The 22408-nt window shown below is 50.8% G+C and overlaps 1 protein-coding gene across 7 annotated transcripts; it reads left to right on the top strand.

The window, feature by feature from the left end:
• Positions 1-1198: 1198 nt before the first annotated feature.
• LOC123650756 (CMRF35-like molecule 5) lies at positions 1199-21441 on the top strand. Of its 7 annotated transcripts, none has more exons than XM_045569842.1 (5): positions 1199-1214; positions 1904-2061; positions 12961-13302; positions 17801-17879; positions 19832-21441. In XM_045569842.1, the coding sequence occupies exons 2-5, from the start codon at positions 1971-1973 to the stop codon at positions 19938-19940; spliced, it is 621 nt and encodes a 206-aa protein (XP_045425798.1). In that variant the 5' UTR covers positions 1199-1214; positions 1904-1970; the 3' UTR covers positions 19941-21441. The 7 variants fall into 7 exon arrangements, 5 of the variants coding, with proteins under 5 accessions (XP_045425798.1, XP_045425802.1, XP_045425801.1 ...); XR_006739476.1 differs by lacking the exon at positions 1199-1214 and adding an exon at positions 18941-19116 and having other exon boundaries at positions 1858-2061; positions 19832-19920; XR_006739475.1 differs by lacking the exons at positions 1199-1214; positions 19832-21441 and adding an exon at positions 18941-18960 and having other exon boundaries at positions 1858-2061; positions 17650-17879.
• Positions 21442-22408: the final 967 nt, after the last annotated feature.

Genomic DNA, 22408 nt, shown 5'->3' with positions numbered 1-22408 from the left:
ACATGGTGGGAAAGAGCCAGGCTTAGGGTTGGAAGGGTACATTTTACTCCTGGGCTTCAATTTCTTTTTGGCCAAATCACTTATGTTCTCTGGGATTACTTATGTTTTCTCATCTGTAAAATAGGTAGAGGAATCTATGTATACCTCGCTGAGTTTTTGTGAAGAATACATGAAACAATGTATGTGAAAATCTTTCTTTTCTCTTAAACTATAAAGCAAATTTCATTTATAAGGTGTTATTATTACTGGAATCTCTACACTGTATAATAGATACTTGATGAATTTTTTTTTTTTTGAGACAGGTCTTGCTCTGTCACTCAGTCTGGAGTGCAGTGGTGTGATCATAGTGCTGTGGCATCAGCGTAGCTTGCTGTAACCTCAAATTCCTGGGCTCAAGTGATCCTCCTGCCTCAGCCTCCCGAGTAGCTGGGACTACAGGTGTGTACCACGACACCCAGCTAATTTATTTCTATTTTTCAGTAGAGACAGGTTCTCTCTCTTGGTCAGGCTGGTCTTGAACTCTTGATCTCAAGCGATCCTCCCACCTCGGCTTCCCAGAGTGCTGGGATTACAGGTGTGAGCCACTACACCCAGCCCTTCTTAAAAATTTATAGGTGGTGTTTCTGGAGTTTAAAGTATAATTTTAAAACTAAACTAAATCCATCTTCAAATAACACTATTCATGCTTCATGTGTAGTGCAGGTACCTCATGACTTTCTTATATTTCCTTCCCCTGAAATTTCTAAGTGCTTTTTAAAAATTGAATTCTAGGTCTTCAACATACATTCGAGGCTCATTTTCCAAGCTCTCCTATCCGCTGTCTCACAAACCTGTCTGCTACAGTATTCTATCTCCAAAAACTGGTTGTTTTCTGGGCCTGCTGTGTAGCTGCAACTGACATTTTCCTTTAGTTTTTTTCTTGTATGGATTCAGTATTTCCCATGGCTCATTTGTTCCTCTTTCTTAGTTTACTCTCTCATGAACTTGGTTGAATTTTCTTGGTTTACTTTTCTTGGTTTACTCCTCTTGAATAAGTATTTGAGGAAGTTATTTAAGTATGTACTCAAATAACAACTTCTTCATCTTCTTGAGACAAGATCATGTTCTATTGCTCAGGCTGGAGTGCAGTAGCCTCATTGTAGCTCACAGCAACCTTAAACTCCGGGGCTCAAGTGACCCTCCTGCCTCAGCCTCCCGAGTTGCTGGGACTACAGGTGCGTGCTGCCACACCAACTAATTTTTCTTTTTTTTTTTTGTAGAGACAGGATCTCCCTCTTGGTCACGCTAGTCTTGAACTCCTGAACTCAAGTGATCCTCCTGCCTCGGGCTCCCAAAGTTGTGAAAAGGGGAGATAGGATGGCCTTTCTAGCATTAAAGAACCAGCAGCATCTCTCCCCTAGTGAAGGGCTTGGCACAGGTCCCACAGCTAAGCTCTGGGCTCTTGGACCGAGTGAGGGGTACGCTGTAGGGAAGGGGCAGCCTCTACATGCAGCCACCAGTCCCCGCCCCAACCCCCACGCTGGGGCAGGGATTGCAGTTATGAGTTGTATTGACCTAGGAGGAACAATGGTGCTGTCTTCTTCCTTGGGGCTTTGGAGAAGATCTTTTGTTCATTATTAATTCATTCATTCTTACCCAGACACTATGCTAAGCACCCAGGATAAACAGGCAAAAGAGCCATAGTTTTTGATGCTAAAGACCACTTGTGACTAACAGGTACAGAAATACCGCACATCATGGGATGAGGGCCATGATGGCATATAAGGGAGGTAGTATAGTGCAGTGGCTAAAACTCAAGCATAGGACCCAGGGACTTGGGTCTGAATCCTGACTCTGCCATGACTTACACGTGCAACTTGGTCTAGCATTTCACGTTGCTAATCTTCACTTTCCTCTTTCATAGGGTTGTTGTGAGGATTAAATGAAGGAACGTATGGTGAGTACTGAGCCCAGAGGCTGGTATCTACTGAATGCTCAATGCGGGAGCTGTTATTGCGAATAATGTGAATGGAGTGTGCTGCAAGTCTGGAGGAAAGGGTGACCCCCTCGCTGTGCCGAGAGGTGAGGAGGAAGGGGGGAGTCGGGGAGGGCTTCACCAGGGAGTGGCCACCAAGCACCAACTATTCCTTCCCGAGAAAGGACCCCAAATGATATCCTCTCCTTTCCCAGCACCCCAAGGAGCCTCATTTTTGTCCATTGAGAAGCAGCCTCCAGAAAAGGAGAGTCTTTATTGTGGCTGCCTGGTCACCTTCCTGTGACACCAGGTTTCTGTTGCAATGTCTTTCCCTGTGTTCTTCCTTGGGCACTTTCTGGAAAATACAGGATGAATAATGAATAAATGAACCTTTACTCTGACACAAATGTGTCAGACTCTTTCGCATGTATTATCTAATTTAATCTCATGCCTCTGGAGGAGGATACTATTCTTCCCAATGTCTAGGTGATAAAAGTGAGGTTCGGGGACATTAAGTGAATCCCCAACACCCTGCAGATGGAAGGCACAGCCCAGACTCAGTCCTCAGCCATCTGGCCCCAAGTCGATATGCTTTCCACCACGCCTCAGCTGCCTCCTCGCGGAGACCCGGCAACCAAGGACTGAGGTTCAGGAAGGGACTGTGCAGATTCGTGCGGTGCTTTTAGTTCTATAGTTGGAAAAACTCCCTGGCACACAGGACTTTTTTGGCACTAAGTTCCAGCCTTTGCAGCAGCCCAGTCAGGGACAGGTGGAGGAGAAGCTAAGGGGGTCTGCCCCTCTGGAAAGGTGTACAGCCCAGTGGCATCACCACATCTGCCCCAAGACCTTCATTCCCAGGACATGCATGGGAATGTCACAGTGCACAGAGCAGTGTTCCTATGCCAGGCACGGAAAACAGCCACTCTTACTTGGAACCTGCGGCATCAGGACAACCCCATGGGACTTTCCAGGCCTGGGGTCCTTCTAATGGTCACCAGCATGGCTGCTCCCTCCTGTACCACACAGTCCAGCAGCCGCAGACTCTGGGGGAAACCAGGCATCCAGGCAGGCTCCTCTGTGGAGCGCCAAGCTCTTTGCAACTCACTGCCTCCTCCTTGTGGACATTTGTCCTCAGCAGGGTCTCAGAACCTGGTGACTGTGCCATCGGAGAACCGATAAGCTCAACAGACACAGGAGCATGGGCTTCCTTTGCCCAATATTCAAGGAGGGTCAGACAAAGTGATAAAAGTCAGCAAAGTTCACTCGCACTGCTCTCAGTCAGCCTTTCTGTTGTATTTCTTCTCTCACGTGCAGCGTAGCCCTCTTTCCACGTAAGAGATACACTTTCGGGAGAGAAGATACCTGTCATTTACATCTCACTGTGATCTTAACTGCACATATCACCTTTCGGAAAGGATTTGTTCTTCAGGTTTCATCACTGACTGTGGGGGTTACAGACGGGCTTTTCCATAGGCGGCAGCAGGAGTGTACGCGTGCATGTGTGCACGTGTGTGCATTTCTTTGTTGCGCGAGTCATATATTTTTGAGGGCCTTTCTTTGCCAAAACCACACTTCCCTTGGCCATGGCAGCCCTGATTACACCACCTGCCATCTGCTTGCAGGGATCAGTGGGTTCAATTTCAGGTATTTTCCAGAAGAGGCAGAACTTACTCTGGGCTCCTTCTGCTATCCTTGGTGATTTTTTTTTTTTCTCAAGGCACACAGGTGAGCATCAACTGGGAAGAGGAGAATTTAATCCCTCCTTCCTAGAACTGATAGTGCAAAATGTCAAATCATTTATTCATCTATTAACCTACTTTGTCTTTAAATTGGATCTCAGGGTACGCAGAATTGGGTTGGTCATAATAATTGAATTCTGACACACTCATCATTCACCCATGAATGGCCCACTTTCATTCATTCATTCATTTACCCATTTATCCATTCCAATGTAACGAGAACCTGTAAACTCAAAGTAAAAGCCAGGACCTTGGCGATAACCTACATTTAACCGTATGCTCCTCCCACGGTCCTGGGGTAACAATCAGCCTGATTCCTGGGTCCGTTGCTCCCTTGTTTTTCTTTTCAGGTAGTTTTATTGCATCTCTTAATATATGCATTCCTAAAAATATATATTTTTTATTTTAGTTGCTTTCTTGCCTCAAGATTACACTGCTCAGATTCTTCTGTATTTTGGCACACTGCCGTAGTGTGTTGCTTTGACTGCTGTGCAATGTTCTGTCGAGTGCACAGACCACACTTTTTCATCTGTTCTTCCGCTGAAGGCCTCGTGGGTGTTTCTGGCTTTTATCTGTCGTGAGCGGCGCTGCTGTGGACGTCCATATCCACGTTTCCTGTCGTCCCTTGTGAGAGTTTCTCTTTGTTTCTCCATCTTAGAAGTGTTTGTTCCAAGTCGACTGCATGCGCGGCCTCATGCATGTGTCGAACATTTCTGGGGACACGGGGCTGCAGGGCACTCACCGGGAAGCTGGGGGACATATGGAAATGAACCTGGGATTTTGGTTCCGACAGATGTGATTTGAGGTCCAGCTGTACCACTTACAAGGTATGTGACTTGGGCCACTTTCTTGACTGCTTTGAGTCCCAGTTTTCTCATTTTAAAAATAAGAAGTTATAATACCCACCTCACAGGAGTGTGAGGGATACACGGGGTTAGAGACCACCTAGAACTGCTGCCAGGTTCAGCGGAGGACTCTTGGCATGGCGGGCCAGTACGCCAGAGGTGGTTTCCGATTCTCAGAGGGCAGAGTCCGGTGGAGACAGGGTTATTCTGGCTCTGTGGATAGGAGCTCTGGAGCAGCTCAGACAGGAAGACAGGAGCTGTGGGACGCTGCAGCACATGCGCACACTCTCGCTCCCCTTCCCCCGTCACTCATGGTGCCAGCATGTGGCCCAGTAAGCCTGGGCTCAGCCTACTACCGTTCTCACCGCCCCCTCCCTTGCCAGGCTCACCTCCAATTGATCGGAGGGGACACAAGTCGATTTCCCCTCCATGGAAAATGCCACGCCAGGTGCAATCACCCGCAGGACACTAGGCTTCAGGCGAGGCTATGGGTGCCCCCCTCTGCGGCTCCCCTCCCCTCCCCTCTCCCCTGTCCTTCCCTCCTCTCTGCCCTCCGCTCCCCCACTGCTTGTCACCGGGCCGCTAGGGGGCGAGCGCTCCCAGCCCCTCCACGTGGGGTGGGATCTGGCACGGAAAAGTCCCCGCTGGCTTCGCCCAGGTGCACCATTTGCAGAGCTGCCTCTTCTGCCGCCCTTAGTCCTGGCGTTTCAGTTCTCAAACATGCAATTGAATCAAGAATGATGGCCATTACTTCATCTCCTGACTGCCAGGGTCTGGCCTCAGCTAGGACACAAACCAGGCTCAGAAATGGGGCTCTGGCTCCTGGCGCACAGCCCTGGATTTGTAGGACAGATAAGATAAGGGATCTGTCCCAGCCTCTTTCCGCCCCTTCCCATCCCGGTTGGAGCTGTCGGGCAGGGGCAGGGCTTTGCGGGGCCCCTCTCTGGTCTGGCTTCTGAGAGAGGACCATGGTCCCCTACATCCCTGTGACTTGCACAGGCCAGTGAACTCCGCATCTGGACTCGGGTGCCTCATGGTGGGCCCTGGGGAGGCTGACGCTTGGCGAAGGGAAGGTGGCGGGGAGACACTCAGTTTTGGGGTACACAGAAGCTTCTCTCTCTAACTGCCCTGCATGTGGGTGAGTTTTCAGTGGGATTGGGGATCTAACCTTAGGTTTAAAAAGGAATTTCAGAACATGGTGGCCCTTCCAGGAGGACCCAGGAATGTTCCATGGTGCCATATTTAGGGGAAGAAGTCGACTGTCCAGGACATGTTCACAGGGACTAGGTAGGAAGAGGGGGAGGCCAGGAGGAAGTGGAGACGGGAAGGTGGTGGAAGGTTCCAGGGACCGAGGCCTCTGCAGGTTGAAGGCTCGGTGGAAATGACACTGGGTGAGAGCTGGAAGTTTAGGACAGCCAGGAAGACGGCCACATCCTACCATAAGAGGCTTGGACCACCTGCCTCTGACCAGCTGTGAGGTCATGGGCAAACCATAAGGCTCTCTGGGCCTCAGTTTACCCATTTGAAAAATGGGAGTGATATAATAACTGCTTTATTATACTTGCATGGGAACAAAATGAGGCAATATCAGAAAGCATTTAGAGTGGTCTCTGGCCCAAAGTAAACACAGAAATTGTTAGCAATTATTATGTCTCTGGCCGTGGCTGGCAGACCCCAGACCTGAGCCCAGGTGGCAGTGTCATGCTGTCCTGTCATGCTCTTCTTTAATATTGTGCTGGGTGGTGCTGGGCACGGAGTGGACACTGTGTGACTGCTTCTAGCAGAGCCTCAAGAGAACAGGGAAGGCTGTGTTTCCCAGGCTGACTTAGCAAGTTGTGTGTTTGTGTTTTTTTGGTATTTGTTCATTCATTTAACAAAACTGCAGAGCATCTCTTACAGACACTGGGTGTAGGAGATGCCATGGTGAGCAAAGAAACCCCATTTCTTGCCTTTTTGAGGCTTGCAACCCAGTAGGGGGAGTCAGACATTAATCAAATGTGCACAAATAAATGTCCGATTACAACCTGGCTAGATGAAGGTGGTGCTCTGGGAACTTGCATCAGGGGCATTGGCTTATCTGGGGTCCAGCGACTTCTCACCCCCTTGATTGCCCCCACCTGGTCTGACCACCATCGTCTCACACCTGGAAGGCTGCAATTGCTTCTTCACGGTCTCTCCGTTTCCACCCTGGCCTCCATCAGTTGTGTTTCCTCACAACAGCCAGCGTGATCCTCTTAAAGTAAGTCAGCTCTTGTCATTCTCTGGTGGCTCCTGCATCATTTAGAGTAAAATCCAAACTCTCTGTCGGGGCCTAAGGATCCTTAAATGATGACTCTCTGTTTCCTCTCTGATTTCATCTCCTTCCACTCTTGCCCTCATTCCCTCTCCCCCAGCCATGCCCCTTTGCTCCTGCCACAGGACCCTTGCACTGCTGTGCTCGCTACCTTGAACTCTTTACCCCCCACTGTCAGCCTGGCTCCCTCACTTCTGTCAGGTCTCTGCTGGAACAAGATTTCATCTGACCAGAGAGGCTTTCCTCGATGTACGGTAGCACTTGCCTCCCTTCCCACCCTCCACCCTCTTTTTCTTTGGGACACTTAGGACCACCTGGTACATTTCACATTGTTTATTTTCTCCTCTCTCCCTCCCACTAGGAGAATGTAAGTTTCATGAGGCCAGGAACTTAATTTTTTTGTTTGTTTGTTGCTGTATCCCAGCACCTAGGGCAGTACTTGGCATGTAGTAGATGTTTAATAAATATTTGTTAAATGAATGAATAACAATTTGTTTGAGATTTGGCAACCTACTTTTCCGTGCCCTGCCCAGTAGAACTCAGGGGAGGCTCTGAACGCAGGGTCAGAGGCGTGATGAGCAGTGGGGGTCAGAAGTGAGCCCGGAGCCCAGAGTGCCAACTGGAGCTTTGTTCATGAGCAGTCCCCCCACAAACATGTCTCCATCCGGGCCCTGTTCGCCCCACCCTCCCGCTTGCCAGCCTCATCCTCTCTCTCTGGCAGCAGATCCCGCGTCCCGTGCCTGGGCTCCTCTCGGTTCCCACCTCTGCTCTCCGTGCAAACCCCGCCAGGCCTGGGTCCTTTTTCTTTCCCACTTGAACAAAAGTGTTGACACTCCTTGCACCACACACTGTGACTCAAGAATGCCACCCCTTTCCTCCTAATATGGAAAATGGGGAAGTAGCTGCAGATATAGGAGGAAGTGAATGAGAGAGAAACTCAAAGGACATTGGAGCTGGTTTGGGGGGTTCTCTTCTGGGCTTGGCTTCAAGTCCCCAAAGGGCGTTGAGCACCTGTGAGCACCCAGGCGAGGAGAGGAGCCAGGACCATGTGGCTGTCCCCTGCTCTGCTCCTTGTCATCCTCTCGGGTGAGTGCAGTGGGGGCTTTAGACTCCGGGATGCCCGGTGCTGGGCAGGAGGCAGAGAGGGTCCTGCCTGGGGGATGGAGACACTGAGAGAGAGGGCAGGCCGGGTCACTCATCTCTGCCCTTGTCTGATAAACAACAGTCAGGTTTCGGTGTCTGACAGGGTCTGTGTTAGGTGCTGTGGAAACAGACAAAACCAAAACAAAATAAAAATGCTTCCCTTTTAGAATAGTGTTTCTCAGCCCTGGCTGTTCCACATGAGCAGATGAAGGAGCTAATGAACGAGTTCATTCCTGACGAACTTTTAAGAAGCGCAGCTACTCGGGGAAGGAGGTACCACGGGATATAAAATGACCACAGTTACTTATCCACCGACTTATCAACTATGTAGAAGGAGAAATGCCGACAGGGAGATTTGCATGCAGAAAGTTTGCTGGGCAGACATACATGTGGTTATTGTCTTAATTTGGAAGTTAATATGGATACAAGGGGTACATACGTGTATCGGTCACCTCAGGCCACCACAAGAGAGTAGACAGACATGCATTTCTCACAGGTGTGGAGGCTGGGAAGTCTGAGGTCAAGGTGCCAACAGAGGAGGTGCCTGGTGAGGGCTCTCTTCCCGGCTTGCGGGCGGCTGCCTTCTCCCTGTGTCCTCACTAACCTCTTCTGTGTGTGCACTGGGGCGGGTAGAGACAGAGCAAGCTCCCTGGTGTGTCTTATAAGGGCACGAATCCCATCGTGAGGGCCCCACCCTCGTCACCTCATCTAACCCTCATTACTTCCCAAAGGCCCCATCTCCAAATACCATCACATTGGGAGTTGGGACTTTCACATATGAATTTTGGGGAAACACATTCTGTCCATCACAACATGGATGCTGAGTGATAAAGGGGTGAACAGTGCTAGTTCATGTGCTGTCAACTGGATGTCTCTACCACCCTCTCCAAAGCCTCTGCTGCATCGTAGAGGAAAACCAGGAATTGCATTTCCCCAATTCACCTGCCCTCCATGGGTTGGAGTTTCTTAGTAGGAGCACCTGTCCGAGATTTAGAAAGAGGAAAAGAAGCCATTATTCCTGGAGGCAGCTGCAGCGTGCACAGGCAGATGAGGGGTTCATTGTGGCTTGCTGGCAAGCTCCTGGGAACCCTCACTCTGTTAATGTAGACTGAGATAGTTGGTGGGCATTTCCTGGAGAAGTTTCAAAATTGCAGAAGCTTTTCGTGGGCTCTTGAGGAAACCCATAATGGAACTTCTCTTTGTGACCAGTGTCTGCTTCCTGACCATGCGGCTGAGCAATAGTGACTGCCCAGGAACCCAAGTGGCCCTGTCACTCTGGCCATCTTCCCCTTCAGGCAAGGTGAGCAACCGCATGCTCTGCTTGGGGTTTTGTCCACTGGCAGAATTCTGCCCCTACATTGACATTTTGGGGCCAGATCGTTCTTGGTTGTTGTTGGGGACAGGGGGGAGGTCAGGTCTGTCCTGTGGCTGTAGGGTGTTGAGCAGCATCCCTGGCCTCCACCCAGTAGATGCAACAGCAGCCCCCTCCCCCACGTGATAGTCAGAAATGTTTCCAGGCACTGGCCCAATGTCCTCTGTGGGGCAAAATCACCCTGTTTGAGAGCCACTGCTTGAGGGCCACCCCTAAATTTACCTTAAAATGCTGGAACGATTTGCCCTAAGACAGGTGGCTAGAATGTTGACTGCTTGGCGAGGTGATGCAAGACAGGGTAGCAGCCAAGACAAGCTCACGTAGGGTCCAGATCTTAAATTCCATGCCAAGGAGCCTGGGCTTAATCTGGGGAAATCAGGGTTAGGGTTGTGAAGTGTCTAATGTGTGTCTGTTGAAGGACGCTAATGCTCAAGAAGAAGGAAGCCAAGGTGTCGAATTCAGCAACACACCGAGCGAATGTGGGTGACGGGAGGCTGGGGTGCGTTGCCTCGGGTGAAAGGAGAGAGCTTTTCCCCAGTGGGATGGTGGGTGAGCAGAGGCCACTGTGTTTGGCAGTTAGGAGTTGAGAGCAGAACGTTTTCCAAGTGCTGTAGGTGAAAGCTGAATTGCAGAAGACCAGGGAGTCTCTTGCACAGGGCTGAGCTTAGAGCAGAGCTGTCCACAAAGACAGCAAACCGAAATGCGAGTGCCACTTCCTGTGCTGGTGCATGCATGAGGTTCCTTGAGAGAACATGCCGGCTCTCCCTCCCCCTGTCCCCCACGGAACCACTGTGCTGGGTGAGGGTCAGACGGGGGTCACCTCAGCCCAGGGGGAGCCCTGCACAAAATCCTCCTGCAGTTATATGAGCCTGGAGGGTGAGGAAAAGAATGGAGGAGAAAAAGTCTGTGTGGAAAAGTCCAGAACACTGAGTTAGAGTGGAAGAGTGTCAAGTTTCCTGCTCCACTCCTCCTTCCCCATAAGGAGGTCTCGGCAGAGGCACCTGAGGAAGGCACTGGCCAAAGTCTCCTTGCAAAAAGAACTCTGGAAGGGGACCCTGGGCCAGGTTGCAGATGTGCCTGAGAGCTGGCCGGCCGTGTGTGGCGGGTCCTCACCGCAGCTCCCTCCAGAAGCTGCAACCCACAGGCGTGCACCGAGTGTGCAGAGGGAGGGCAGCTTCTCTCGTGAAGCCGGCCGGGGCACACCTTTGCAATTGCCACGGGTCAGGTCTGAAAGATCACACCTAGATTCCGGACATGGGCTGGAATCCTCCGGGAGCCAGCGGGATGTGTGGATCAGGGAGAGCTAAGCAGGATCTGGAGAGGGAGGATACTCGTGGCCCAACCCCAGGAGCCTGTCTGGGGTCCTTCAGCTACCAGTGGCTCCGAGGCCAGCCCTGGGCTCCGGTGGGCAGAGATGCGCTGCAGCCTTCTGTTTGCAGGTGCTTCTCCGTCAGTGGCCCAACTGCAGTGAGTGGCCGACGGGGGAGATGGATGACCATGCAGTGTTGCTGTGACACAAGACGGAGGAACACAGGAAGTGGTGGTGTCAAGGGATTGTGTGGAGCAAGTGCACCATCCCGGTTGTGGCCACTGGATCAGAGCAGGAGGTGACAAAGGACCGTGTGTCCATCAGGGACAGTCAGAAAAACCACACGTTCACCGTGACCATGGAGGAGCTCAGGAGAGATGATGCTGACACATTGGTGTGGGATTGAGAGAAGTGGAACTAACCTTGGGGTCCAAGGTGAAGGGACCATTGACCCAGCTGAGAACACGTCCCTCATGGGTCACTGTGCTGAGGCTGGAAGTTTCACAGTCCCCTTCTCCCTTCCGCAGGCAATGGAGATGCGCCTCCCAGCCCTGCCTGAGATCGTGTGTATGAGTTTCAGTGAGCGTGTGTGTGTGTTTGTGTGTGTGTGTGTGCGCGTGTGTGTGTGGGCGTGTGTGTGTGTGTGGAATTTAGAGCTTTCACATGTGCATTAGAGGTTGTGAACGTAGCCTCCTACCATTCTAGGCAGGTTACAGAGTGAAGCAGCATTGTCTTAACCTATAAGTTCTTCCTGTTCTTCCTTCCTTTCCTCACCTTTGAAAGATACAGGGTACAGAGAAATCTTTCTTTACTGAAGCAAAAAAAACACTTGAAACATGACAAATGACAACTGACACGAGGCCTCAGCATGGGATAGACCCTGAGCAGCAGTGAGGACCTCAGCAATCGGGAGCAAGAGATGCGGGGGAGGCCCAGCCCACCCTACTGCAGCCCCTGGTCCTCGTGCAAGAAGTGGCTCTGTCATTTCAGATCTTTTAGCTTTTCCAGAGCAGCCAGAAGTCTGGTTTGAGTGGAGACTCTCAAAGTTAAGAAATGGGCTTAGCTGGGAACAAAACCAGCAGCAAAGCGACAGCCGTAGGTGTGGGGCCCACAAACCCGTCTGCTGTCAGGACTCGAGTCCACATCTGTGTTCCTAAGTGCGACTCTTCCCTGTCATTGTCCCTGTGCTGTCTATGTCAAGGTTTGTTATCAGAGATGTGTTAGCTTCACAAAAGGAATTTGACAAATTTCCATTTTTATACTCTGGAATCAGAACATACATATAGCAAAGGAATTTTTGTTTCTTTAGAATTTAAAAAAATTACCTGTAACTCTAGCTGCCCACAGAGCTTTTACTGGGATAAATCCTTTAAGAACTTAGATTTTTTTCCCTCACGATTATTGGACCTTTCAGGTTTTTTGCTAGTTTTTGAGTATATTTATCATCCCCCCCATAAAGTTAACTATTTTATTGAGTACATATTAGCATATAGATCTGGAGTTATAAAGTATCCTTTTATAATTAAAAATTTTTATATCTATTGTGATATACAGTTTGCCCTTCCTATCTCTGGCTTCCACAGACCTGGACTCAACCAAGAAATCATTGCCATTGAGTTTAGTAAAAATCTTACAAGACACAAGAGGGCATACAACAGGTGATGCCCTGTTTATGCTTAAACTTTACTTCCTTTACCTTAAAGGGCAGCTCTTACTAGGAATTTTGAAACTGGAATTTACTATAATTTATGGAGAAGCTGAGATCCTAAGGCACGTGGAGACCAGCTGGCATCACTGTTTCGGTGGACTTCAAAGGCTTCCCCCGGGGCAGGGGACGGGGGGGGGGCTCACTACAGCAGAGCCACTGGAAACCATTAGAACCACCAGGAACAGCGGAGAGTCAAAGCAGCCATCATTCTCCCGTGGAAATGGGTCTTCTGGTATTTCCTCCCCACCAGACCAGTATAACACAAAGATGTTTGCAAAAGGACATCCCTTGAAAGATGCAGATTACATTGGCCATGAGCAAGAGGAGAGGGGTAAATTACAAGAAGCCATTATTGCTCAGTGTCAACATTGTTGTTTCTTTTGGGGTCTGTGGCTGTGCTGTGCGGTGACTTTCCTGGTGGCTTTGACCCAGGTGAACATTGAAGGGCAAAAGCTTTGTCATGTGGGAGGTGTATTTCTTCCTTGACTGTTATTTAACTCATGTGACACTGGGATTTGGGAGCTATTCCCAACGTAGGAGGCTGTGGCCCTGTCCTTGGGACGGGAGGTGACAGGGACATGGATTTGTGTTTTCCAGGCTACTCCACTGCTGGGAATCCAATCACTGGTCCAGGAGGAGCAAGTGGCCCGGAGCGGGGCTCACTGACCGTGCAGTGTCGTTATGACCCAGAGTGGGAAACTCACAAGAAGTGGTGGTGTCGAGGTGCTGTTTGGAGCAGCTGTGAGATTCTTGTCAAGACCACTGGATCAGAGCAGGAGGTGAGGAAGGACCGTGTGTCCCTCAGGGACAATCAGAAAAACCACACGTTCACTGTGACCATGGAGGAGCTCAGGAGAAACGACGCTGACACTTACTGGTGTGGGATCGAGAGAACTGGAGTTGACTATGCGGTCTCAGTTAAGGTGACCACTGACCCAGGTAAGAGGGTGCAGCAACTGTCAGGGCCTGCTCCGTCCTGGTCACTGAGCTCCCACTTGAGGGAATTAACTGTCACTCAGTGTGACCTGTCCCAGAGGATGGTTGAGTCCTGAGATCTCACAGACCCTGACTGACCACTTGGCATCGGGAGGGCAGGGCTTCTCCTATGTGCCCCGTGGCTCCCAGCACCTCTGCCAAGATGAGATTAAACCTTTCTAGGTACAATATTTTTTTCTCTGCACAGCTCAGCATCTATGTCTATTGCTCACAGGGGACAAGATGATGGTCCCCGTTGCTGCCCATGAGCCAAAGACACCCCCTTCCATGGTACCCAGAGACCCCAGCCTGCCAATGCCTTCCTGGGGCCTCGGGTGCCCAGGTGCGCCCTGCTCTCGGTGGAGCTCTGGCTGGGGCTTCACAGCCGCTGTTCCCACCCCCATCCCATGTCCACCCTGGGGGAAGAGAGGCTCAGTGTCGTCGTCGTCGGGGTGCTGGGGTGCAATCCCTGAGGTCCAGAAAGTCCTTCACAGTCAAACAGCTGCATTCCTGGGTCTGAGTCCCACCAAGCTCCATTTATGCATTTGGGCCTGACGAGGTTGTCTTCCCAAGTCCTTCTAGAATGCAGACACTCCTGGGAGGCTCAGCTCTGAGGCCCCAGTGGCCCAGTTTGCATGAGTTTATGTGTTGGGCTGGGCTTGTGCTCCCCTCAGATGACTGGCACCAGTCAAGGGCCCTCATGGCACGGGGGCAGCACCACAGTCCTTGGGGCCACACATGACACCCGGGACCTCTGGGGATTGTTCTCATTTGGGTTTGGGTAGCAGGGCTTGAAAGGAGACAGTGTCCCCATCATGCTGATTAGTGCACTAGCTCTGCCCTCCTTGGAATGTTCCAGGCCTGATGGTCACACTCCAGTGGTTGCGTCTCTGGGGCCTCTAGAAGCCACCTTGACCCCTTCAAGGGAGAAAGACTTTTATCCCTTCACTCAGCAGATCTGGAGGAGGCGCAGAGCCCCAGAGACTCAGGCCCAGACTGTTAAGCTTCCTGTCTACCATGAGGGTGGCTAAGAACTGCCAGGAGCTCCTCCTCCCTGGGCCGTCTGTCTGTCCACACTCATGTCTGGCTGGGGGACAGGGGTGGGGGACCCCAACCCATTACTGTGGAAGTTTCACTAGCAAAGGAGAGAAAGCTGTTCCACTGCCTCAGGGGCCTTCCTGCTCCCCTCTGACTGCCTCTGAGACTCACTGGGGACCCCAGACTCAGCCCATCGGCCTGAGGAGCCGCAGCTGCACCTGGAAGGAGAGAGGGCTGCAGAGAGGGGACTTGGCATGTGTGTTTACACTGGGCCTTTCATGGGATAGCTTTGTAGCTGGCGGACAGCCTAATGCACAGTTGTCTGAGCAGAGAGGAGAGAGTTGAAAAAAGTGAAAATCTCAGAGTTTTGCAGAGAGACCCCCAGAAATATTCAAACAAGGACAGAACAGTGCATGTGTGTGAGAGAACTACCTGAGGTTGGGCAAAGCAGTGCCCAAAAGACTAGAGGAAGCAGTTCTCCTCCGGGGCCAGTAATCGCACCTGTTCCGCTACACCAGACTGGAAAACTCGTAATTTATGTTGTATTGAGACGACTGTTCATTAAGTGTCTTGTCTTGGTAGTGGGGAATAATTACTCCTAGACTAAATGCTGTTTTGATATGGCTTTATGCATCTTAAAAGCAGGTCTTGAAAGATTTAAACCTTTTCTATGTAATTTAACTGCACCCAGCACAAAGCTTGAGAAGGTTTGTAAGAACACAAAGTGCCAGTACTGACCAGGTAAAGCAATGTCCGGCATAGAGTCAAAGATTAGGAGATTTGAATATGGCTCTGCAAAGAAGCAGAGAAACACCACTCATGACCAGGCGAACAATCAATCAATCAATCAACCAACCAATGGAAACAAAGCCAGAATTGATACAGATGTTTGAATCAGTAGAGGAGGAAATTAAAACAGTTGTGATAGCTGTTTTGCACATGTTCAATGAATTAAATGGAGACGTGGAAAATATATGAAAGACCTATTTAAACTTTTAAGGCTGAAGACTACAATGTCTGAGATAAAAAGCACATTAGATGAGATTGATGACTTATCAAGTGTTCCAGAATAAAAGATTCGTGTGTTTAAAGAGACAGCAATGGAAACTGTCCAAAATGAAATTCAGAGACAAAAAGAATTTTAAAAGGAACAGAACATCAGTGAGCCATGGTACAAGTCAGTCAACCTAATATTTGTGACATTGGAGTCACTGAAAAGGCAGAGGGACAAGCAAATTATTTGAAAAAATAATGTCTAATGTCAAAAAACTGATATCTCTGGCCAAGAGCCAGAGAAAATCTGAGATCTACCAAAACCATATCAGTGAGCTTAGAGTCAGATCCTCCCCCTGAGATTGCTGAAGTCCCAGCTGCCTGACACTGTGGCTGCAGCCCTGTGAGACACCCTGAGCCAGAGGACCCGGCCAAGGCACGTCCAGATCCTCATCCAAAGAAACAGGGAGATGAAAAATTTGCTGTTTTAAGCCACTAAGTTTCTTGGTAACTTATTAGCCACCAGTGGACAGCTAATACAATCTAATAAAGAATTTGTACCCAGAATTTGTAAAGACTTCTCAAAACTCAATAATAAGGAAACAGACAACCCAATAAAAATGGGCAAAATGTTTGAACAGATGCTTCACTGAAGAATACATGTGGGTGGCACATAAGCACATTCAAAGATGCTCAACATCATTAGTCATTTTGGGAATGCAAATAAAACATCAAAATGAGATTCCACTATATACCTTTTCAAAGGCCAAAGTTAAAATCACTGACCCTGACACCAAGTCTTGGGGAGGACCCGGAGCAAGTGGAACCCTCATGCACTGCTGGTGGGAATGGAAATGGTACAGTCATTTTGGAAAGGAGTTGGCAGTTTCTTCAAAGGATAAACATATGCCTATCATATGGTACAGCCATTCAACTCCTATGTTTTTACACAAAATAACAAAAAAGATTATGTCCACACATAAAATTGTAAAGGAAAGTTCATAGTAGCTTTATTTGTAATAGCCCCAAACGGGAAACAATTCAAATGTCCATCAATAGGTGAATGGATTTAAAAAATTCAAAACATCTCTACAATGGAATATACTTGCAATTTGAAAGAATGTTCTACTGGTACATAAACAATAAAGTAGTCATGCTGAGTGAAAGATGCCAGTCCACAAAAGAGTTTACACTGTAATTGATATTCCCAGGAAACACACCAGTGCCTGTTATATTACTTTGCTAGAGCTGTGAAAATAAAATACTGCAGACTGGGTGGCATAAACAACAGAAGTTTATTGCTCACATCTCTGGAGGCTGCAAGTCCAAGACCATGGTGTCAGTAGGTTGGGTTTTGTCTGAGGCCTCCGTCCCTGGCTTGCAGATGGTCGCCTTCTTGCTGCCCCTTCATGTGCTCGGCCCTCTGTGCCTGGGATGGGGTCTCTCCATGTGTCCTAATCTCCTCTTCATACAAGGACACCAGTCAGATTGGAATAGGGACCATCCTAACAGATTCAGTTTAACTTAATTGCCCCTTTAGAGGTCCTGCGTCCAAATATATTCACATTGTCAGGGACTAGGGTTAGGGCTTCAACATATGAATCATGGGGTCACAATTCAGTCCTTGACAACTGCAGGCAGGGTGGGGAGGAGGGTGGATATGAGAAAACTTTTGGGGATTACCAATATGTTCACTACTGTGAATATGGTGGTGGTGTTACCAGGTATACACATATGTTGCAGTTTTTAAAATTGTTCACTTTAAATATTTACAGTTTATGACATGGCAATTACACCTTGATATGGAAAAATAATATCCAAAAAAAGACAAATATAATATTGTGATCTGTTGTGATTAAGTTGTTCCAGAAGCTACCTGAATGTCAAAATGCAGGCAGGGTGAGTAGCGTGCGGGCCAGCAGGAGTTGGCAGCACAGGGGAGGCTGGGACCCCTTCACCACAGCAAGACCTCACTGGGGTCGGAGCGTTCAGACCATGGAGCCGTCGGAAGACGGGAAAGGGCCAGCGAGGGAAGAGCAGAGGCACAGGGTGCTCAGCTGCTGCGCAGAGTCAGGTGTCCTGGGCTTTCTAGAGGAGGCCCAGGGTGGAGCAGCCAGGTCCGCGGGTCCCATCATCAGAGCAGGTGTCAAGGCGGCAGGCTGGCCCAGAGAGAGTGACATGCCACCCAGCGTGCTGAGCTTTGCCACTCGGACTAAACTGATGAGTGTGTTCTGCCTCCTTCGTTTGCCCCTCAGAGCATGGGAATTACTTTGTCTTTAGGAAAGCATTCATGCGATGTTAGGGGTGCTGACCAGAGAGTCGTGGAGGCCAGAGGAGAAGCACCTCCATTCCTGGGTGGAGAAGCTGTTGGGCCACACCCAGCGCTGGCCTGTGCATGGAAGGGGTGAACTGTGCTCTGCTTTGTGTTCAGCCCCAGAAAGGACAACCACGGCGGCAAGTGTGACTTTCACACCTTCAACCAGTATGAAGACCACCAGCCCCCTCACCAGGTAAGCAGGCTGGGTCCTGCCGGCTTTCCCACTGGCCTGGCCCCATGGCCTCCCCTCTAAGAGGGCTGCCAGACACAGCACAGGATGCCAGTTCAATTGGAATTTCAGACAAATAACAACAAAAAAAAAAAAAAAGAAAAAAGAAAAAAGAAAAAAAAAAACCCCACCACTTTTTAGCATAAGTATATCCCTAATTTTTCATGGGAAATACTTATGCTTAAAAGTATATGTTGTTTATTTGAACTGCAAATTTAATGGAAGCATCTGTATTTTTATTTGCTGTAATCTGATAACCCTGTGTTCTGGGGGTTCTCAGGCTGGGGGACCCCGCTATGGCTCCTCTGGTATATCCATCTATCAGTAAAGTCACTGCAAACTCTGAGGTAGGCTTCCCCAACCTCACTTTACCTTTGAGTAAAATAAGATTTCCCATGTGAGCTTTGGCTGCGTGAAAGCACAATGTTCATCCGGGTGGCAGGAGTGGGGACGGGACTCGGGCCTTCGGCCTCCCTCCTCCATGGCCTCCCGCCTCCCAGGGGCCTCCAGTGGGTGGGGGAGACCCTCTCTCATCTGCTGCTGCTTCCTGCACAAGAACAAACATTGTTCCAGCCGCCTCTGTGCAGATACCAGAGTGTAGGGTGGAAAATGCCGAGAGGGAGAGTGGGAAGCTAGAAGTCTGGCTTTCTCGGCCTCCCACTTGGCGGAGGGGTGTGGAGCACCACTGCGACACTCCCCACCTTGGGGTGTCCAGAGGTATCTTCAAAGCCCGGGCCCTGCTTGATGGCCTGGCTTCATTCCACACGGCCTGCTGTGGTCAAGGCCCCAGGGCAAGGCCAGAGCCCAAGCATGCCCGCGCTGCTCCTGCTGGAGCCCGGGATGGAGCTCCCTCCCAGTCCTCCCGCCGTTAGTCTCGGGCTGCTCTAGTTCCCTCTCCGGTCCGACTCTGTTCCTGCCATGCCCTCAGTCTGCAGCTATGCAAGTGTGCCTGAGGCGCTGCGCGCCAGGACTGGCTTTAGGTCTCCTTTCTTTGACTATTTCTTTTTTGATGTTTTCCTCCTCAGTGCTTTTGTGCAAATGGATGGGATTTGAGCTGCGGGTCAGGGGGCAAGAGACTCCAGAGATGTAGCGGCAGAGCCCCAGAGCATGTGCAGCTTGGGAAAGGACTTTGAGGGCTTTTTGACCCATGGCCTGCCGTGTAGCCTCGTGTCCAGCTCCCAGGAGCACGGTCAGCCAAATGGTAGGACGCAGCCTGTGCTCCGCAGGTGGACATACTTGGATTTTGCAAATTTTTTCATGAGCTGAGAGTGGCTGCAAGATGGGCTGAGGGAACGAAACAAGGATGGCCCAAGTTGGGAGGTCGCGACCCTGAGAAGGGGGTGGATGGGGCTGAGGGGGTGGGAGGTCACGTATCATAGGTTCGGCGATGTATAGACCCATGGGGAGTCGCAAGGGAACATTAGGGACTGCTGGGCAGGTGCCGATCCATCCAGAGGGTCAGAGCAGAGGGAAACCACCCAGTGTGGTTTCTAGAAGCCTCCAGAGATGAGAACCCTGAAAGAGAGGTGGGGCTCACGCAGGCAGCCGTGCGAGTGGGCAGGGCCTTCTGGCTGAAGGGCACAGCGGAAGCCAAGACAAGGAGACAAGGAACAGTAAGGCCTTGGCCTGGCTGCAACACGGGCTAGGTGACGGGCAGTCACGGGAGACCAGCCAACAAAGCAGGATGCTCGTGGACAGAAAGGCCTTGAATGTCAGGCCAAGCCTCCTGGGGCCGGGGGCACATGAGGCCTCACCCGTGAGCAGCAAGACTGTGTCCCTCCAAGGAGCTGTCTGGGCTGGGCCAGTCTCGTCCTCACACAGCTATCGGAAGCCAGGATCCGGGCCCAGGGAGGGCTGGGAAGACCTGACACCCCTCCCCAGGAGGCAGCTCATTTTCCGTCCCCGTGTCCCCACAGGTCCCTGCTCGGCAACACCTACTTCCTGCTGCTGGTGTTCCTGGAGCTGCCCCTGATCCTGAGCATGCTGGGCGCTGTCCTCTGGGTGAACAGGCCCCGGAGAAGCTAGGCGTGGAGGCCGGGTTGGCGCAATGATGAGAACCAGTAGCCCCGATGCCCCTGATGCTGCTGTCCAGAGACAGCTGCCGACAGAAGAAGAGCATTTCTAGCAGGAAGTGACTGTGGTTCTAGAGGCAGCGCCAGCCTAGCTTTAGGGAACAGTCCCCGTGTCCCCTGGCCTGCGGTTATGCATCCTGGGGCTCGGGGACTCGCCCTGGCCCCTGCTTCTCTGCATTGCCCCCGGGGCCCGACAGAGCCCTCCTTCCTCCAGAGGACTCCAGCGCAGTAGAAAATGCATTTCCTCCCGGGCGCCCCGTCCGTGGCAGACACATGTAATCTCGAGTCTGAGGCACCTTCAGCGGTAGTGGACTTTCTTTTGCCTTCCATGGGGTTCAGGGCTCCAGGGAAGAATGGGTTTCAGAATTCTAAACCCCATGAAAATAGAGAAACAACCAAACGCTGGACTCTGGTGCGTGAAGACTTGAATGCACGGTGAGCAGAGGCTCTCACGGCCCGGCCGGCTGCAGTTTTGCCCCTTGTGGGGGAGCAAAGTCTGGAGCCAGCCCCATCCCTCACCCCCTGGACATGCACCAGTGGACATGAGATTGGATGTCACATCCTCTCTATTGTCACCAGAACTCTCCTGTTAATGTGGCAAAGTCGTCTTGCCTCTCTTGAGAGCATTGCAGCCAGGCTGCTACTCTCACTTTGGGGTGCACGGGAGACAACCATGCGTTTGGGGGACCGTAGAGTAATGCACAGATGAGACACTGGAGCAGGAACAGAGCTGGCCACTGTGAGCCGGGGGCCAGAGGGAGGGGCGAGGCTGGGAGACGAGTCCCTGTCCTCGTAAGGACCCGAGACTGAAAACCCTCCAGGATGGCTGGAAGCTTTTCCCAGCGCTTAATTCTATAAGGGCGCCGGTGAGTCACTTCATAAAGAGAAAAAGACAACTGTTTCTTCCTCTTAAGGTCCTGCCCCTGGACTTTTCCTTTCAGGCAGCTCCAGGGCCAAAAAGAGGCCACAAACCTGAAGGTGGGATAGGGAACCGGCAGGCCCTGCCCAATAAGGAGTCGTAGACCCGAACCAAGGTCTCTGATCAAACAGGAGGTGGTGGAGAAACCAGCCAAAACCAGTTAGAGCCAAGACGGTGTTGAAAACTGGCCTCAGGCTACCCTCACTGCTCACTGTGCCCTGCTCATAGTGCATTCGTGTACTGAAAGAAACCCCCACCAGCGCTGTGGCAGTTTACTGATGCCACTGTATGTCCTGAAGTTACCCTACATGGTTTAAAAGAGGAGGAACCTCCAGTTCCAGAAGCTCCCGCCCCTTTCCCAGAAACCTTATCAATAATCCTCCCTCTGCTGAACATAAAATTAAATAGAAGATATAAAATAGGACCCCGGAAACTCACTCTGTTGCTCTCAGAGATGGCCATGCTCTGTGCATGGGACAGCCGCACCTTGTTTCTTTTCATTCATCAATAAACTAGCTTTTGTCTTTCTCTTTCAGCTCACAATTGAATTCTTTCCTGCATGAAGCCAAGAACCTCCTTGGTCTTCAGGCCCGACCCTCGTCTTGCAGTTCACTTTCTCGTACCAAAGGGGCAGCCGGTCAGGGGCGGGTGAGGTGGCCTTAGCTCCGGCCAGGAAGGACGGTGCAGCGAGCAGCCAGAGGAGGCCTCCTCAGCAGGGGCTTGGAGCACTGGAACCTTCCCTGAGGCTCTGTGGAGTAGTCAGTGTTCTCCAGAGAAACAGAACTTATAGGAGGAATGTATATGGAGCGAGAGAGAAACAGAGAGAAAGAGATTGAGTTTAAGGAGCTGGCTCACTCAACGTGGCCGCTGTCAGTCCACAACCTGCATGTGGGCTGGCAATCTCGGGACCAAGGGAAGAGCTGATGCTACATTTTGGGTACAAAGACAGGAGACAGTGGTCTGTTTTCTCTTAAGTCCTTTAACCAATGGGACCAGGCCCACCCACAATATGGAGGGTCACCTACTGTACTCAGAGTCTACTGATTTGAATGTTGACCTTGTCTAAAACAGACCCCCCCCCCAGAACACCAGACTGGCGTTTGACCAAGGATCTGGGTGCGGTGTGCTACCCAAGGGACACATTGAATTCACCATCACATGGGATGTCTGTAGTGGTGGCTGCAGTGGACAGCAGCATTGATACTTCCTTCATGGGACGTCCTTCTCTGAGTTCTCTCCCCTTCTCACTTCCAGGCTTGTTCCTTGCCTTCGGCTTCCCACTTCCTGCCGTGCCCAGGCTGGGGGTGATGCATGGTTTTGTCCCCACATCCCAGTGACCGGGGCCACTCCCAATATGGCTAGAGCAGGGCTGGGTCCTCATTGCCACCTGCCTTTGTCCCCAGGGCAGCACTTGGCTTTGGTTTCTATGACTGAGTCCCTTGCCCAGGGGGACCATCTGGTGGTTCCTTCTGGGAACATGAGCCCAGATCACCCAGTTGTCC

Source organism: Lemur catta, chromosome 15 (assembly GCF_020740605.2).
Source record: "Lemur catta isolate mLemCat1 chromosome 15, mLemCat1.pri, whole genome shotgun sequence".
Classification (NCBI taxonomy): domain Eukaryota; kingdom Metazoa; phylum Chordata; class Mammalia; order Primates; family Lemuridae; genus Lemur; species Lemur catta.
Note: the sequence above shows the minus strand (reverse complement) of the source record. Positions and strands in the feature narration are given on the sequence as shown.

Excerpts from the sequence above, each read along its gene's own strand:
- LOC123650756 (XM_045569842.1), top strand. The coding sequence starts at position 1,971 with ATGCTCAATGCGGGAGCTGTTATTGCGAATAATGTGAATGGAGTGTGC. Across the intron at positions 13,303-17,800 it reads TAAGGTGACCACTGACCCAG|CCCCAGAAAGGACAACCACG; the intron begins GTAAGAGGGTGC and ends CTTTGTGTTCAG. Across the intron at positions 17,880-19,831 it reads ACCACCAGCCCCCTCACCAG|GTCCCTGCTCGGCAACACCT; the intron begins GTAAGCAGGCTG and ends GTGTCCCCACAG.